Here is an 18614-nt window from a genome sequence, read left to right on the forward strand (position 1 = left end):
TTTCAAAAGTGGTATTCAATCTTGCAGATGAAAATAATGATCTATAGAAGCAATAGTACGTGGAGATTCATATTCCTCTATTAAATATGAATAAATAAAACATGGATCCCAACGTCATTATTTATACTTACACCAGATTGGCTGTTTAACCCCCTGATTGTTCTCAGGTAATCCCGAGAAGAGAAACATACCCTTTGAAGCCAAAGAAGTTAGACAAATGTGTTCTGATCCTATAATGTGATTCTGATCCTATAACATCCGTGTCAGTTCATTTATGACACCATCATCAAAATGGAGAAATTTCATCTGTCCCACCCATGCACTGGAGAAACTATTTAACGTCTAATTTTTCATTCAATTGCACCTGTTCTCAGGTGGATTTTCTTATACTATTATTGGAATTACAACTTTATAAGCTTATTTTGTTGAACATAGTAGAAAGATTTTTTTTTTTTTTTTTAATCTACTATGCCATTATTGTCAACACTTTTGACAGGTTAAGTGAAAAGAAAATAATTATGCAAGCCAAAAATAAAAATAAAAAATTATCACATATAGAAACAACCAAAGATGGAAGATATTCAGGCTTTACTCAAAATTTGGAAATCATTTCTCCAGTTTTCCTGAGGGGAAAAAATGTTTAGTCTATAACTCGTCTATAACTAGAACAACCTCTCTATTTAGGGAGAGAGATATTAATTAAAGAATTGGGATGGATTTGCATAAGGTGTTTTTGTTTTGTTGTGGGATGGGGTGTGTGTGTGTGTGTAAGCAGATACAGTTTGAGCATATCATCAAATTCAGTCTAAAAAAAAAAAAAAAAAAAAAAAAAAAACCTAGATTAACTCCCAGAAGGATAGCTGGAAAGGAAATTTGGGTGATCAAATGCAATGTTCAGCTGTTTAAACTCAGCCTAGCACTGGACAAAGTAAAAAGGTGAGGAGACGCTGTCAGCACATAATGAAACTAGTATGATACTCCCTGTCCTTTTAGACCTTTACCTTTCACTTCTGTTTTCTCAGGCTTGCAAGCCAAAATATCTGACTATATATGTTACTATAGAGATTTTATTCAGTAGGCAGATTTCTTTTATAGCTACATTTCAAAACAAATTGCTAAAATCCTAGGATACAAACAAATGGACTGAAATAATAGAAATACAACATACCTTCAAGGTCGTCTTTACTGATTACAATCTTTCTCCCTTCATCCACATGAATAGCTGTTAAGGAAAGCATTCAGTTAGTTTCTTGAACCAGATTACTATATTTACAAATTTTGCAAATTATTTTTCATCATCTATAAAAAGCCTGTATGCCTCTATTTCTATAAAACTCTGCTTTAAATCTTTCCACAGATTGAATCAACTCAAAGTCATACATTGCTTCTTTAACTTCCATAAGAAAACCAAACCAGATGGTACTATTTAAAGATGTGCTAAAAAAGTGAGAATCACAGCCACAATAGATTTATTCAATTGTCTGGCAGACTGGCAAACTATTGTATATTGACTTTTGCCATAGATATTGGTCTTAAAGCCAATGGAAACAGCATATTCAGCTCAGGTTTTACAAGCAACATTGGGGCAGTGCTCTGCAGTCTTCATAATGAGTTTAATTCCCTTATGTATAAAAGAAGCACACAAAACAGAAAGTGCACAAGTCTACAATATATGGAATAAAAGTACTCCTCAGAGCAAGACAGCTTACTGCACTCATGGAGGAGCCCTCATAATGCTCCTTTGCAGACTGCTGTGGCCTTTAGCACAAGACCTCAGAAGGAGTTTTTTTATTAGATTGACTTTTTCCATCTGCCAGAAAAGTCACAATACCAGATACACCCAACCTGTATCAGGGGAGCTTTGTGCCAGTAATGGCACTTCACTGAAGAGGAAAAAAAAAAAAAAAAAATGCAGATAAATGCAACAGTCTGTGGGATGGTGATTTTTTTTTTAAGATAGACATTTCAATTACTTTTTCAAATGTTTCTGCCAGCAAATATAGAAGCTTATGGGACCTCAGTGCCTGTCTCACATTGCAAATGTTACAAGCTTCCAGGGCATACTGAAAGCTTGAAAACATTGTTCCTTGTAGTAATTTATATTGTTTGTGTTTAAAGCCAAGTAAAAATGGCTATAACTGAGATGGAATCTCTAGGTCCTGAAAAATTGTCCATGTGGACCTTGGCTTTCCAGCTATACACCCTTCACCCCACCCCCCACCCTCCCAATGAAATTAGTGAGATATTCATTGAAAGGAAGAAGTAAGCACTGCTGCTTAGGTTAACTAAGCAGATAGAATCTGAAAAAAAAAAAAAAAAAAAAAAAAAAAAAAAAAAAGTAAGATTGCATATTCATCATCTGTTCCAGCCTCGCAGAACCTACTTTGTGTTCTTTCCAGGTCAACAGGGTCAAGAGCTGCAACCGGTTCAGAGACTCGAGAAGGCCTGCTAATGCCAGCGTTGTTCACTGCTCTCACACGGAATATGTAGGACCGTCCCTCATAAAGACCAGTCACGGGATACTTGCAGATTTTTACAGGAGCATCATTGCACTGGACCCAGTTTTCCAAACCTACTTCACATCTTGGAGTAGAAGAAGACAGCTTTTATCAGTGTCATCCCACAATAAAAATACGCCATCCTACATACTCCAAGTCAGCATCACAGAAGCCACCCTCATTAAGTTGAAGGACTAAAGTATGTCACTCTTCAATGAAACACTCTTTATACACTTTTTCCTCTGATCAGACAACCAATTCTCACCTTGCTCGTATTTATTCATAACACAGTTGCAAAGGTTATTTTTCATGCATGTTTTTTTGTCCTTGTCAGTTCTCTCTGCTTCCCTTCCATTTAGTTCTCTACCTTGTTATATGACACAAGTTATTCACTTTTATTTTTAATATGCATCTCTCCAGAAGATGCTGATTTTGGAGCTTTCACCTAGTTTTTTCCAACTCTTTCTTGTCATGTTTTTAAGCAAGCATCTTTATGCTTTTCCCTCTGACAATGGTTCGACCACTGAGTCATCATGAAGCACAGTGATGTCCTCATACTGGCTCCTTTGTGTGTACACATCTGTTTTGTCTCCTATTACTGTAAACTTTCATGGAGAAGACTGTCTTTTGCCCTGACAGTACTGGGAAAAAATAGGGTTGTGATCAAAGGCTACTTGGTGCTGCAGCAATCCAAGCAAAAATGTCAAAAGAACAGCTGGCTAGATTATATACAAAATAGGTGAAATGCTCCTGTGATCTATGCACTGCACAAATTGGATATAACTCGTAGAGTCCCCAGGGCTTACGTTAATTTCCTCATGCTGACTGCTATTCATAAGCCAACATTTTCCGGCAATTCCCAGACAGTTGTCTCTGAACTAGACCAAATTACAGGGTAGCAAATAGCAATGAGCTACAAATGTTTCTTTTGAGTGCAGAACATTATACACTGTGAAATCATTTCAGTAATGTTTTTGCTGACTGTCAGCTTCAAATACTAAAGATCAGATGTTCTGCTCTGGCTGCAAGGGGCAAGCCTACACTTCAGTGGAAGAGATGCAAAACAGCACTTGGGCCCTGATCCTGAGCTGTCTGCACTGAGCTGAAACCCCAGCAAAGCGCAAAGCAGGCTAGAAGAGGGAGAGAACTGCCATTCTGATTTAAACTACCAGCTCCCAAAAGCCCATGCCTTGAGCCCCTGATATACCACAGTCATGGCTGAAATAAAAATATAATGTAGTATCTCCTAGATTCCAGTGTTTGCAGTATACAGATTAAAGAGACTAAATCTAATTCCAGATACCTATGGATTCTGGCTTCTATAAATAAAATAATGCCAGGGCTCATTCTCCGATTTGGCCACATACATACTATTGAATATTTTCATGGTCTGATAAAGTGTCTGCTTGCAAATTATTACTGGGAATGGCCCCTGGTCCTTACTAACTCCCAGACTGTGCTCAGAATTGCCTGAGAAAGAACTAGATTACTAGAACTAAAAGTGTGCCAGAAAACATTCCAGTCATTTAACAAAGTACACAACCAACCTGTAACCAGTGCCTGGGGTCTGCAAAAATATAGCTAAAGAACCTAAGTGGTCAAGGATATGATGGCATTTTTGTTGTTAAGTATATGCATGGTTTGGGTAATAAACAAAATTAAATAAATGCCAATGTTTACATACTTGTCAACAAAATATCCAATGACTGGGCTCTGAGAGGTCGTATTTGGTGGCTTCCAGGTAACAATAACATAGTCTCTGTTAGCATCATGGCACTTAACATCCATTGGTGCCCCTGGTGCTCCCGCAATCAATGCATCAGCATCTGGATCACAAATAAAAATAAATCAGTTTTGACTGTGACTCCTCTGAAATCTCCAACAAAGACAAAAGGGAATATGTTCAGTTCACTCATCGAGTCTTTTATGTGAATGGGAGCCTGAAGATTTCATTATACACTAATTCACTGCACTAATGAATCAGCCTCATGTATATCTCTCCTCATGGATAAGAGTTTTCAGGGATATTTTTCAGGGTATGGAAACAGTTTAAGCATCAAGCCCCCATTACTACTCAGAGGAATTAAAAGCCCTACTGCCTCACATGTTTTTGATCTTTCCCACTGAAAGCTGTAGGTCAGTGGGTTACTGACCAGACCAAGACACTCAGTAACAGCTGTGTAGCTGAAGAAAATAAATCTCTTAGGAAATGAAAAGTTTTCAAAACTCCTGGTACATTTTGAAGGCTACTTTTTATTTAAAGTCTTAGAAGTAATGAATGTACTTTCATTAAGATACTTTTGTGTGGTTTCATTTCTGAGTTATTGATTGATATAGATGCATGACTCCTAGTGGAGTCTCCTAACAGGTTCTCTCCCTTCAAAGAATGATTTCTACAGTACAAAAACATCCTGTATAAAGGCCAAATTTATCCTTGTATGGATTTTTTTTTCTGAAATAACAAAGCAAAAGCTGCAAGTTTAATTTGAATCTTAATCTGGTGTTCTCCCAAATTTTCCTAAAATATCAGAAAAAAAAAACACTGTAATCCTATAACAACCTACCTCCTGCGAGGATACCCCAGACTTTGCTATCCTTTATGCATGTTTCTTGCAGATGAATTTGAGGTATCTCAGAGGAGGAAACCTAGGGACTGAAAAAATCATTTGCCATAGTGCAAAGGCAATCAGTTTTGAGGTGGCTGATGCTCAGCATCAGATCTGTAATACCTTAAAAGATTTATTTTCTATGGTCCTGACTGTACATATGACAATGATTTTGTAGCATCAGATCACAACCTACATTAAAAAAAAAGATGAGAGAAAGACCAACAGAGGACACTACAGACTCTGGAGGACATAGCTCAAGTCCAGGGTTCTGTCCATGTGAATGCATTAGACAAAGTGCAAAATGGACCATCAAGATATCTAAAATTGACCCACCAGTATGCAAAAATCTTCTAGGAAATTTAGTATGTATTAGTGAGCATTTTTCACTTGAGTAATTCCTTTTTTTAGACAGTAATTGGGAACTAGAAATCTTTAGCAAATTGTTTTCAGTGAGATCAGGGTGGCTTGTTTAGGATATATTGCAAAGCTCATGAAGCCCATGTGCTAGTCCTGTGAGGAAGATGGATCTCAACCACTCAAAAAAAAAACATTCATGCTCCTCCACTCCACGCAAACTGTCTGGAAAACACTTGTGCAAGACAAGTATTTTATGATACATTTCCAAGGACATCCCAGATCTCTGTAGGTTTAAAATTAGTACAGCTCTAATGGCTTCAGTGGGGCTGCTCCAGCTTGCCACTGCCGAACGCGTTTTCCCATGTATTTACGAGAGTGAAAGCATTGCTCAGCTAGAGTTATTTTCACCCTTCAGTAAAAGAGTTTAAAAGGAAAAACTAAGTTTTGCCCAGAGGTGTGTGTGGGAGCTCATTTTCCCTTCACTGAGAGTTGTACATGCAAATGCAAGGGCAAATTCTGACCTTTATTCTATTTTAATACATTTATCTTCCTTTTAGCTATGTCTCTTGTGAAAACTGTATTTCTTCAATGACCTAATTTCTTACTTTGCTTCTTTTCTCTGTTTATTGAGCTGACTGTGATTGGTACAATGGTGGGAATAATTCTGTTGCTTTGTCTTGTGGCTCCTCCTAAGGCCCAGAGGCACAGAGTATGAGAATGCCCAATAAGACTCATTCTCTCTTGGCAATCTCTATAAAGAAAACAGTCACAGTGAGTACTGGTGCCATGCAAAGATGTTTAGTTCCTATCAGGAAAGGAGAAAACAAAGGAACAGGTGCTTTTTTCATAAGAATGATTTACCTTGTTCCCCAGGAAGGAAAATAACCTCAGAAATATGTTCCTTTTGAAGCTCCCCACTCATGTAAAGTGACTACATTGTTTCTAGCACAGACTACTGTATACATCTAACAACTACAGAATATCACAGTGCCAGCTTTCTTTTCTGCTTCATTCTTTATATGTGACTTTTTAATAAAATAGCTCTTTCTCCTGCTCTTTTCTAATTTCTCACCAGAAAGGAATGAAAACCTTACCTCTGACAAACAGGTATGCACTGCATTCATTCACTCCACCTTTTGTAATCATACGCAGGGTGTATAAACCCTCATCATCCTTGTTCAGGTGAGTAAAGGACAGAGCTGCCTGGCCTTCTCCAAAATACAGCTTTGTCCACTTGGAGTCCTTTATCAGCACATCTGGAACAGAAGACCCATCAGACACGTCACCACACTGGCCAGAACTGCATATGTCTTGGTGCAGCTGTGCAGCTCTGTGCTAATCAGAGGTACCCAGTATGCCAGCTTGATGGTAGCTTTATTCAGAGTGACAATGCTTTGATACTATGAAAACTCAAGCTGGATCTCTCTAAACTTGTTTCCTCAGTGAATTTCAGAGAATATGAAGTCTCAGAGTACTCTCTGTAACGCCAAGAGCAGAATTTCCAGCACTGTCACTTTGCATATGCTAACAGAGAAAAATATTATCCACATTTTGAAACAATTATGTAAAAACCTGACATACCCTGTAATGAATGCAAGGTGGAACTTCGTTTCATTATTAATAAGTTTTGCTACCTGTTCAGGTCAAATGTCAGATTACTCAATTTATTTCTCCAAGTTTAAGAGATGAGATTTCAGTTTAATCTGGACTGCTATAAATATAGACTAAATTTAAATCCTCAAGGCATGCCTGTTGAGTAGTGAATGAAATTAAATTTGAATTTCTCACAGGTGAGAGGTGGTGACCCATGATTAATGCAAATTAATCTGATTGCCTAGTGAAACCTGAGCAAAAGAATGGGCAGGATATTTTATGCTAGTCAAGGGACTTTCTTCGTATCACGTTTTTAATAATTGATTGGATTATTTTTAATTCTTAACTCCCTAAGACTTATTGCATACTAATTTATTCTAATTGATGCAGGAGAATTATATTTAAAGAAGCTGAATATCTATAAATGTTTATTACTCTATTGCTTAAATATACTTTGGAGCAGGCACTTGAATAATTGTAAAAGTAAGTATCAGTAAGTTTCTCAGCTACGAGCTGAATAGCATAAGAAGGTATAAAAAATGAAACATGTTCAGATAATAAAGCTTCTATAAGACACACGACTAAAACTTACAGCAGTAAATTACATGATCACCTAAGCATACAGTTTTTTAGTGAGAAGAGTACAAAGTAAATTCAGTCACATTTGTTCACAGTAGATCCTTTATCAGGAGATCCTTTATCATGAGATCCTTGCATAGAAAATCTGCATGTCCCCTTTCTGTCATGTCACAATGGTACTGACACTTTGTGTAGAGACATGAAGTACTTTAGATGAAATCAGAAAATGTCTCCACCTAGAAACTTTAACTAAGTGTTATTTCTGTGGAAAATCCTGAAGAAAAATGAAGTTGAACAACCAGCAACTTTGAATAGCAGGTCACTTATTTAGATTCCAAGCTTGAGTGGAATCACAGACACTCTAGACTGAATATATAGAAATGGCAGGAAAACCTGTATTGTCTATTAATGCTAGAATCATCTACTCCCACTGTTTACGTGCACCTTAAACCAGGAAATATGGAGGCAGTTTTATCTGTAAGAGCAGAAAATCTTTGTTTCACACAAGGTCAAAGAAACACCAACCCCCTCAAGAAAGTAAGAGGACTCCTCATTAATGCAGTCTGGATGGGTGACAAGAGAAGCCAAGAAGTCAAAAGAAGCCAAGAAGTAGAGTAAAGATATTCACAAGTTTTAACAGAGCAGGTATTTATGTACTTGTGATCACAATAATTTTACAATACGAGGGCCTAAATCCCCAGTCTACTCACAGGTTGTGCTCTGTCACCCCTATCAGAACTTAGCAAGGAACTAACCTGGAAGAGACTAACACTCAGAGTCAGCGTGACTCAACCCTCACTTGCTGACTTCAGTACATGAGATATTTTTCCTAAAACATTGTTCTGCTGAAGTACATTCTGCTGAAAAATCACATATAGTGCGGGGAATTACTATAAGTTGAAGTTTCTCTTCATCATGTATTTTGGTCTGCTGAAATATAAGCTCAATTCTGCACTCTGATTTTTTTCTCTGAATTAAACTTTTTTATTCTAGATTACGGTATAAATAACTGCAGAATGCTGGTGTGTATAGTTTTATAATGTTTATATTACACTAGAGATCAGTAACAGAAAGCTCCAGTTACCAGCTGAACTCACATCAAGATTGGATATATATTCCTGAAGTATTATTTTGATTTAGTTCTTTCAGTATCTTAAATTGTTCTAAGTGGGCCATGAATTGTAGACATCATATTCATATCTGTCAAATCCCAAAACACTTTAGAGGATTTGATTCAGTTGACTTATATGCCCCTAGGAGTCTAGTAGACAACCTCAATAAGCTTCACTCATGTGAAGCTTATTAATACTGGATAAACACATATTTCTCTTGTGTATAATTATTAAAAGTAAATCATACAGATCCATCTCAGGGCTTTAGTTGTTATTATTTGATTAATAAAAACTGAAAAATATTAGGAAAATACAGATTGTCTTAATACAAGAGTAGAATTAAATATTACCACTCAAAAGAAAAAAAAAAATAAAAAATAAAAAATAAAAAAGAACACTGAAAGCACATAATGTTGAACAAATTATTAACCTTCTCATCATTTATATTTATGCATTGCCTCCAGCTCTCAAGAGACTCAATACAGGGAATTGTAGCACATAGCAAAGGTTCATAGCTCAAGAATTCCTGCTGTATTTGGAAACAAGTTCTGCCAGTTGATACATCTGTACACCTCTTCAAAATATTGTGATCCATGTAGGAGCACAAGGAAAGACAATCTTAAGCTTGTTCATATCATCATATTTTCCTGTAACATAAATAGAATAATGGGATGAAAGTCTGTCTGACTCACTAGCAAAATCCCATTGCCTTCAAAGAGACCATGGTTTTCATCTCAGGTTTTCATGAGGAAGGCAATCTTATGGCAAATAAGGGGAAAATAGATCATAACTTTGTTACATATCAAGAAGGAATTATCTTGGCATCATAAAGAATTAATCTGAATGGATAAATTGTTCAACTATCCACAGTGCAAGAACATTTCACAGTGGATGAAAATTCAAAAATGAGGCATCCCTTGAAAATTAGTAGTTCTTTATGGCTGTAGTTCCCAAAACAAAAGTTCAGAGATTTGGCACTTAGGGAATCTGGGTTCAATAGGAGACAAAGTAAAAGTAGCGTTGAAAATAATGGCTCACCTCAAAGTCTATTGATAGCAATTTACAAACCCCTGTGCACTTCAGTGGGAACAGAATCTGGGTTCAAGGATGATTCTTGGATTTTAAGTTATTCACCAAACAAAACAGCCATTTTTATTATTTCATATCTTCACTTAATATCAAATTCATGTAAAATGATGTGCATGAAACAAAAGGTATAACTATCAGCAATAAAAGACTCCTTTTTTGATTTTCCTAATCTCAAATTTTCTTGACTTCCTTATTAATCTTCTTAATACTTTTTTGTTTATGCACCACATTTTGTTAGCTATGAAATTTTACTACCTTGTCTAGGACCAGTGCAAATACCAGCATTATGAGTCTGCTACTCCCAAATGTAGTCCCTTTGAGGAAAGGTTTCACCATTTGCTTGAATCCTCAGAATATTGACTTTAGGATCCTACACTGAGACTGTAGTTGGTGAGAAGTTGTAAGCTGAATATCTATGATAGACTACTGTCTGTTAAAATTTAAGTAGATAGTTTTATGTTTCTAGATTTTTATTGTTTTACTGAGGGGAAAGGTGGGTGGTGAACAAATACAACTCATGCAGGGTTGGTATACCTTTAACAAAACACTGTAATATGCTTCAGGGATGCTTTTTTTCAGTACTTCCAGTAAAGACTGCTTCACTTGGCATAGCATAATTTTTCAATGACAAAAGAGACGAAGGTCTACAAATGTGGTACTTACAAAGAAGAGCAAAAGCCTGTATTTCAGGCCTGATTCCTCTAAGTGTTTCTGAACTATTAATTAAATATGTGTTAACGTAAAATTCATGATAGTGGAGCAAGATGGAAGGAGAAAACCACGCCCACACCTCAGTGCTTCAAACATTAATTTACTGCTTTGTGAGTACCCTCCAGTTCAGTGGTCACAGCATTCAATTATAAATTATGCTCAAATCTAGGAACTGACTTTGGTTCTCCACCTACTCAGTAAATGTTCTAACCACTGTGTTATTAGTTAATATGAGATTACCTCATTTGTTGTAAATGTGCACTCAAGAAAAGGTGGACCAAGTAATGCAATTTAAAGAGAGGTCAAGTCTGCAGATTCTAACTAGAGATATTTATTTGCTCTATTCTGAAATTAGTTCTGAGAATCTCATGTTCCAAGCTTGATCAGTGTTTTCTCCAGCATTTTCCAGATAGCTTCTATTCAATGTACTAACTTACCATCTCTATACCACTCAGCACGGGGTCGTAGTCTTTTCAGCTCTGGGGTGACCAACACAGAACACTTAAGGGTCAGTGTTTCACCTTCAGTTGCAAAGGTGACTCCAAATTTCTCCAAAAACTGGACATCAAAGTGTGTGAAGCAAACATCATACGACAGGGGCACTATGCATGAGAAAATGAAAACATTCTTAAGTAACTTTTAGTTATCACAAACAGATTACTGTTGAATCTGAAGAGGAGATGGAACTCTCTAGTATACAATATGCTGATCTAGAGATACAAATGGGAAAGAAAATGCATCCGGACAGCTCAGATTGCTACTGAGTGCTTAGAGAGCAAAATCAGAAGAAACAAATGATATTTTATTTTCTCATCTGTAAAACATTATTCTGGCTTTTATTAATAATAAGGGTATACAAACTATCTAAGCAAAAATATATATATATATATTTGCTTACAGTGGAAGGGCATTATCCCAGCTGGGTGAGGCTCTTCCCCCTCTCGGAACCCTGTAAAATACAGACAATAAAGATTCAATGACAAGAACTTAATATTTATTTCTTACTTTAATCATGAAGTAAGACTTACTTCGTACAACTACAGCACAATTAGTTGATGCCTGCCCATGGACATTTGTTGCAACTGCTGAATAAGTAGCAGAATCATCAAAATCAGCTCTGAAAAGGGAAAACAAAAATAAATGACTATGCAAATACAAATGCTCTTAATGATCAATATTACAAACCAAGCTGTGTCAACCCTAAGCAAAGTGTATAAAGCTCTTTGCTCACATCACACTGCAAGAAGTTCATGAAAGACAATCAGAAATCTGGTACTGGTTTTGCAGTAGTTTTATCACAGATTAGTGTGCAGGCTGCATTAACTTAAGCAAACTGGAAATGACCTTTAGAGAATGATCAAAAGGATATAGCTGGAATATGCTAGTCTGGCTCTTCCCTTTCTCTATGTAACCTTCTTAATCTGTCTTGCTCTTCTGCCACATATTTTAAGAAAGAGACATGGAAGAAAAGGATGTGATGCTTGCAGAATATTCATCCCTCTGTGGCCCATCCCCAGCAGGTAGATACTGGCATTTTTTGCCTCTCTCATACCTCTTTTTAGGCAGTAAAAATGAACTGATACAAAACCAAGGAATATGACCTAAATTCTTTATGGGCACAAAAATTTTGATTTATTTTTAGTGACAAAATATATTTATTATATAAGGAAAGTAAAATAAAATAAAATAAATAATAATAGTTAATTTATGCAACATAGGGCCCAGTGATGGATTCTCTTATTTACTCCATACTTTTTTGAAAGATAATTTATGTTAGAAGATATATGTCTAGTTAAGATACAAGTCCAAACCTTGATGTCCCAATTCTTATTTAAAATGGCCTCAGACAGAAGTATTACATTAATGGATACGACATAAAATTGATGTAAAGGAAAGGAAACTAATTCTTTATGTGCAAATATATTCTTGGTGCAATTACATAAATCTGCATTTACATAAACTTATGTGATAGGTGTCTAATAAATATAAACATAACTCCCTATTGGCTAGAAACATTAAAAATACTTTAGGCTGTTCTAAATACAGATTTGGGTAGAGTGATTATACCCACCCCAGAAAAAAAAAAAAGAAAAGGGGGGGGGGAGGGGAGGGGGGGGGGGGGGGGGGGAGGGGGGGCGGCAGGAAGGCAGGAAGGGAGGACTTAGTGTGGAGGAAAAAAATGAGAAAGTTGGAATATTTCATTTTGATATTTCACAATGAACATTTCAATTCAAAGAAATATTTCAGAATTTACTTCTGCTTTATTTTCAGAAACATACTAAACACTCTAACATGAAATACTCCAATATTTTGGTTTTAAATAAACAAAATGTTTTGTCTGGCCCAATTTGATATCTTTTCTTGAACTTTTTTTCTTTAGCCAAGTATTCAAAACTATGTCTGTGTCAAAAAAGTTTATTAATTTTTTTCTGTTTCTTGGAATTTCTATTAGGTCTAGTGATCAGTTAATCAGAATACTGAAATACATACAACTAAATCCTGCTTCTGTGTAGTTCCACTGTATTTAATAGACACACTCTCAGGAATTTCTGTTGATGAGATATAATGTCTGCATACACTTAGTTTCCTCTAAAAAGAACGAATTTGTATCTTCTTGGCAACTGCCAGATGAAAGGGATGAAGTTATGGTTGTACTTGTCATCTAAGAGGTCATATATCCCAGGTGTGAAAGAAGAAAGACTATGTAAAAGTGTTTGATGCAAATTGTATAACAGGATGCCAATTTGGGGCCATGTAGCACTTGTGACAGTCACATCAGACACCTGTTTTTCAGCTCTTGCATATATTTTGGACAGTGTCATATCACAAAAATGATACTATCTGTACTATGATGCTTAAAATACAACTTGATAAAAGCTCTCATAAATCGAGTTACCTCCCTAAATATACAGGAGTAACAGCTCCTCCTAGAGGTAAACCTCCGGCCACAATTTTCACAAAATAAAGCAGCAAAATACCAAGTCTATCATACAATTAATTATAAAAGCCAGAGAAGTAACTCTTAAGATTAACCCACTTAACCAGAAAGCCTGCTGTAGAGTATGAAGCCTGTGAGTACTCCACTACAGTCTGTATAGGCAAAGTCTGAAAAACACTATAGAAGAACTGAAATACTAAGCTAAATATTATTCAATATCTTGGGGTTTTCAGGAAGGATTTTAAAAATGACAATACCTTTTCACAAATCTACATAAAGCTTAACTGATTTCTGGACTTGCTTTAAAGTTGTTGGATTTGGTAACACTAACTTAAAAGCAATAACAATTTTTTGCTATTCCAGTTTCACAGTATTAATGTTCGTATTATAAGATGCCAAAAGCACGATAAAACTGTGGTACAGGATTTTTTCCTAAGTCACATTGTAATGTCTCTATATTGAAATGCACATAATTCATACACTTTTCACAGCCAAATACAGTGCCTTGCTATAATGAAACAAGCTAAGAGCAAACGTGGCATCTCAAAAGTTTTTTAAAGGGGCATTGCAGAACTGACTGTAGTGGAACAATAAGGTGTACCAGTTACTCTGCACTACATCCCTACTATAAAGGAGGTACATAGTATACTGTATGTATAATAAAATATATATTAAACAGTTTTAGGGATTGTCCCCTGAAATTGTATTTTGATTACCCTGGTATTGATGTGCTAGAACAGCCCTAGGCATGCCCTGGTGTGTGACAGGTCCCCAAAAGGATTCCTGGGCACAGCTTAGGAGACAGCAAGAGTCATTTCCCAGAAAACATTCTGGATGTAGCTGCCATGTCCTGAAAGATAAGATGAGCAACATGGATATAGTGCATCCCATGCCAGGGGGCCACTGTGTCAGAGGATGTGTTTAGGTTACCATGGCAGGCAAAGTCTAGGACAGCAATTCCTAGACACTGGAGGGAGGTATAGCATACACTCCATGTCCCCAGATGCAGGCCCTATATAGCATTCCTGTCCTCCTGCTCACTGTCCTGCCCACTCACCATCCTATCTGGAGACTATGGAGATGCACAAGGTCTTCCTCCAGCATAGGAGTCCAGGCTTCTCCTGGAGAAGCCATACCCTGCAGGAGCACAGTGCACACTTCCCTCCAGCAGCACGTGTGCTGGGGCAGCCATGCTGCAGGTGCACTGTTGATCCCTCCCTGGGCTGTACACAAGTTAGGCAGCTTACAGCTCCCAAACTATAACTGAGTGATGGATGACTGCCCCACCATTGCCGTACTGGGCTGTTCCCTTACATAAACAAGGCATTACTTCAGGCTGCTCTGCTTCATCAAATACAACTTAATTGCTCTTTAACACTTTGTTGTTACAGAGCATTGGCACAAGGATAAAATAACAGTTTATCTAAACTGACCTTAATTCTGATCAACAATCACTTCAAAATAGTTATTGTTTGCTCTGTGTTGGCTTCATTTTCTAGCAAAGCAGCAGCTAAACAGTCAATTGCCATAAGAATTACGTAGGATTCACAATCTGAAACATGATTTATTATTAAACACCAGAAGGCATAAAAATAGCCCAGAAACTTTAGAAACATATTCTGAACAAATGTGAGGCCACAGTCTGCTTGACCACTGAAAATATCAGAAATTTAGAGGTGTAAGAATTGCAAAGCTGTCTCCCTGAAATGAGGAAGCAAAATGCCAAATACATGATTAACTTTTCAAATGGATATATAGCTGTGCTACTCTCAGTCCCCTCCCCATAGTTTTGCCCTCTCATAAGGAACAGCAAAAAACCTCTCACGATATCCCTGATTGTGGGGGTCTCCAAAGTAGAGGAAAAAAATATAATCATTAAAGTCTCCAGACAGGAGATTCACAAAAGGATTATTTTTTAGCCCAAAGAGCTCAATGTCTGAAAGCAACTATTTGACAGAGGTTGTCTGGATTAGTGACAGAGTGAGAATTAATTTTATCAGAGGGTACAAAAGAAAGAATAAATTACTGACCCACTGACTGACCACACTTTTTTTTCAACATTTTTGGTTTATGATGAGAAACAAGGTCCTTATTGTTATTATGAACATATAAAATAATTCCCCAGTCCAGGCACTTTCTTCTACTTAAGAGATCCTAGTAATTCTACCTATTTTCTGGAGGTCACTGCTTTGAAAGCATTTTATAGTTCTTTCTTATGATCTCTAACCTAGCTCACCAGGGGATAAATCAAGTCATCTTAGATAGCCTAATACTCAGTGGTCTGCCTTCAAACCTGGTATTGGAAGTGTATGGCATTAGTGGGTAAGAGCTACACAGCACATTGGCTTAATACACACTGAAAAAACAGTTGAACAGGATGGCAAGTTACTTCAAGTGCTAATTGTCCTTTAGTGCCAGATAATACTTCAATTGAGGATTATCCTAAAAACTGTTTGCTTCCCTTTATGCTGAAAATAAAGTTTCCTAATAGCACTGCAAAGTGCATTGAGTCAAGACAACTTAGAAATCATATTTGAAGTACCCAGGAGGAAAGGTGTGGTCTCTCCAACAGTTATTCTTGCATCATGATGGAAAACGTGTTTTCCAACCTTTACAAAGGTCAGATAAAATATGCATAGAGTACATTTAGATAGCATGAAGTGTGAGGGCAGAGCTGTATCTGTCCCAAGGTACTAATACTTTTTTTGTGAAAATTAAATTGCCCTGAATCCACATGAGGTTCTGAAGTGATAATGTTTGTGCGGGGAATATTCCCCAGGTAGATACATCTGTTTAAAATGCATGTATTCATCCATCTGCCTTGTGTAGATTTAAACACAGGAGTTGAGAGTGAAATAACATTTTTCCTGAATTAGAACACAATTTGGTGCATGTCAAGAACAGGAAGCACAACATAGTAAATTACACAGAGTTAAAATTGACTCCTTTGAACTCAAATGACAAAATTTTCAGTGTTATGTTTAAATGACACCAAAATGTGGAAATACTCTGCAGGAACACCATCTCATAGACTGATTCTCCAGTCAGACTGAATCTGACTTGTTCTTTTGGTTTGGTTGGCTTTTGCTTTTATTGAATAGGGGAGCTCAGTTTTGGGGCTGCATCTTCCTCAAGCCCATCTCAGTGGCTCCCAGTTATTGCAGCTTATAGGGGACAGTGACTGACAGGCCAGAACATCACAGACCTTTACATTTGGGGGATTTTGTCTGCATTTCAGCATGGAAAGAAGAGATGTACACCATACATGCTGACTATGCACACACTGGCACTGCATATCTGCAAAGCCCTGGGACCTGCAGTTTATCACCACGCAGTCAACCCTACACAGCTCCCAGGCTTTGCCTCCTGAACTGGAGGACTGCCTTTGCCACAGTGCCTGCACTTCATCCCGCTTCCACCCACAGCAGGAGAAAGGGCAGCCCTCACTCTCTGTATTTCCATTTTAAATCATTTTAAGCTTTTTGTTCCTAATCAAACTAAAATAGCACTGTACTGACTGCATAGTGTCATTTGTTAAATGACAATAGTTAGAAAAGAAGGCTCATTCCATTTTAAGCCTTTTTTTTTAAAAAAAAAAAAAAAAGGCAACGCTGACAGTGCTTAGGAGCTGAGCGCCTGATTAGGTGGCTAGCTCTGCCTTCTGGCAGCAGGTATTACACTGCACTCTGCTGGCTTTGCCACACATTTTTGCTGATGCAACCACAAACCCTTTCTTGCCGTAATTAGAACATTTAAGCAATGACTTACTGAAACAGGAAAGGGAGAGGGCCTTAATAAAAGATAAAACACTGCCAATCTTTGAGCCTTGTACAAGTGGCAGTGTGCAGCCACATCACACTGACAGAGCTCTGGAAAATCAAACTTCATTCTCTGCTTATTCTACCATCCAACTCCCATCAGCTCACCTGCCTGCTCATTGCAGGGAGTCAGGAACAACTGGGGCATACTGCTGTCCCCTCTATGCCCCAGCCAACATATCAGGAAACATAATATAGCCCTTCATAGTTGCATAAAGCCTAATGATTCATTTAAGGAACAACTTAACTGTCATACCAGTGAGAGAACTAGTCTATGCATCATAGAAAAACAAGCAAGAAAACAAACAGAAACAAACAAACCCATGGCTAAAGAAGTAGCACCAACTAAGAAATTCAGCATGTTAGGATTTTAAGTACTGCGATATACACTAACATATAAAATATTTTTCAGCCATGCTATAGAGCATCAGGGCATACTTGACTACCTCTGATACAGAACTCTTTTCTTGAATTATATGCCTATCTCTAGTTTAAATTAGGTGGGACAAAGAAAACATATTAACCAAACCTACACTTTTTCAGGCGTGTATCAATCACTTCAGCTACCAGTAGCTTTCCCTGAGAGAATTCCTTTTAGTCTCCTCCACCTATCAGAAGTGAGATGAAAGATTAAATGAACCACTACCTCAGTGCAGACTCCTATAACTGTGAGATGTGCAAAAATTGTAATGAAAGCTTCAAATCCCCCTTTTTTTACTGCACGATGGAGATCTTGAGCCCAGGTTCCCAGCTGAGGAAGCCTAAAAGGAGCAAGAGAGTGGCACTATATGATATTGATAGCACTGAATTAATGCAGAAAATGTGGTAAATTAAGCACAAATCATCATAAAAATATGAGACAGAGAAATGAAAATGATCTGGTTACTGTATAGGCTTATGGGCCCTGGAAGACAGCAAACGGGAGGGATGAAATTTTGTCCAGTTACTACTTTAAGATGACAAAATGACGTTCTAGGTTTGGTGCCTCAAGAATTTTTCCACTGGGATCAAGGAATACTCATAGGAATAAATATCACACTTGCATCAGAAGGAAAAGTTCACTCCCTAAGCTTCACTGAGGCACTAAAAAGGTAGCCAAGAAATTCCAAGGCCGATCTGAGAGGCTGTGGATCAGATGACATGCAGCTCAGCACTTTGGTATGAACAGCTGAGAAGAACACAGAAGTGGATAGGTAGAAAACCCTAACTGTTCTACTTCTAGGAAAAAAATAATACTTCAAATACGCATGTATAGAGATATTTATGGAGGATCCAGAGTTAACTGATACACGTTTATACTTAAAACATTA

The 18614-nt window shown here is 37.2% G+C and overlaps 1 protein-coding gene across 2 annotated transcripts in view; it reads right to left on the minus strand.

Moving 5' to 3' along the window:
* MYOM2 (myomesin 2) overlaps window positions 1-18614 on the minus strand; it is an 80021-nt gene that overhangs the window by 47034 nt on the left and 14373 nt on the right. For both annotated transcript variants that reach the window (XM_035321964.1, XM_035321965.1), the window contains exons 8-14: window positions 11577-11665; window positions 11447-11497; window positions 10986-11150; window positions 6559-6720; window positions 4183-4324; window positions 2384-2583; window positions 1169-1222 (exon numbers count right to left, since the gene is read on the minus strand). In XM_035321964.1, coding sequence (XP_035177855.1) covers window positions 1169-1222; window positions 2384-2583; window positions 4183-4324; window positions 6559-6720; window positions 10986-11150; window positions 11447-11497; window positions 11577-11665 — 863 coding nt within the window. The remainder of the gene's footprint in view (window positions 1-1168; window positions 1223-2383; window positions 2584-4182; window positions 4325-6558; window positions 6721-10985; window positions 11151-11446; window positions 11498-11576; window positions 11666-18614) is intronic.

Source organism: Oxyura jamaicensis, chromosome 3, assembly GCF_011077185.1.
Source record: "Oxyura jamaicensis isolate SHBP4307 breed ruddy duck chromosome 3, BPBGC_Ojam_1.0, whole genome shotgun sequence".
Classification (NCBI taxonomy): Eukaryota; Metazoa; Chordata; class Aves; order Anseriformes; family Anatidae; genus Oxyura; species Oxyura jamaicensis.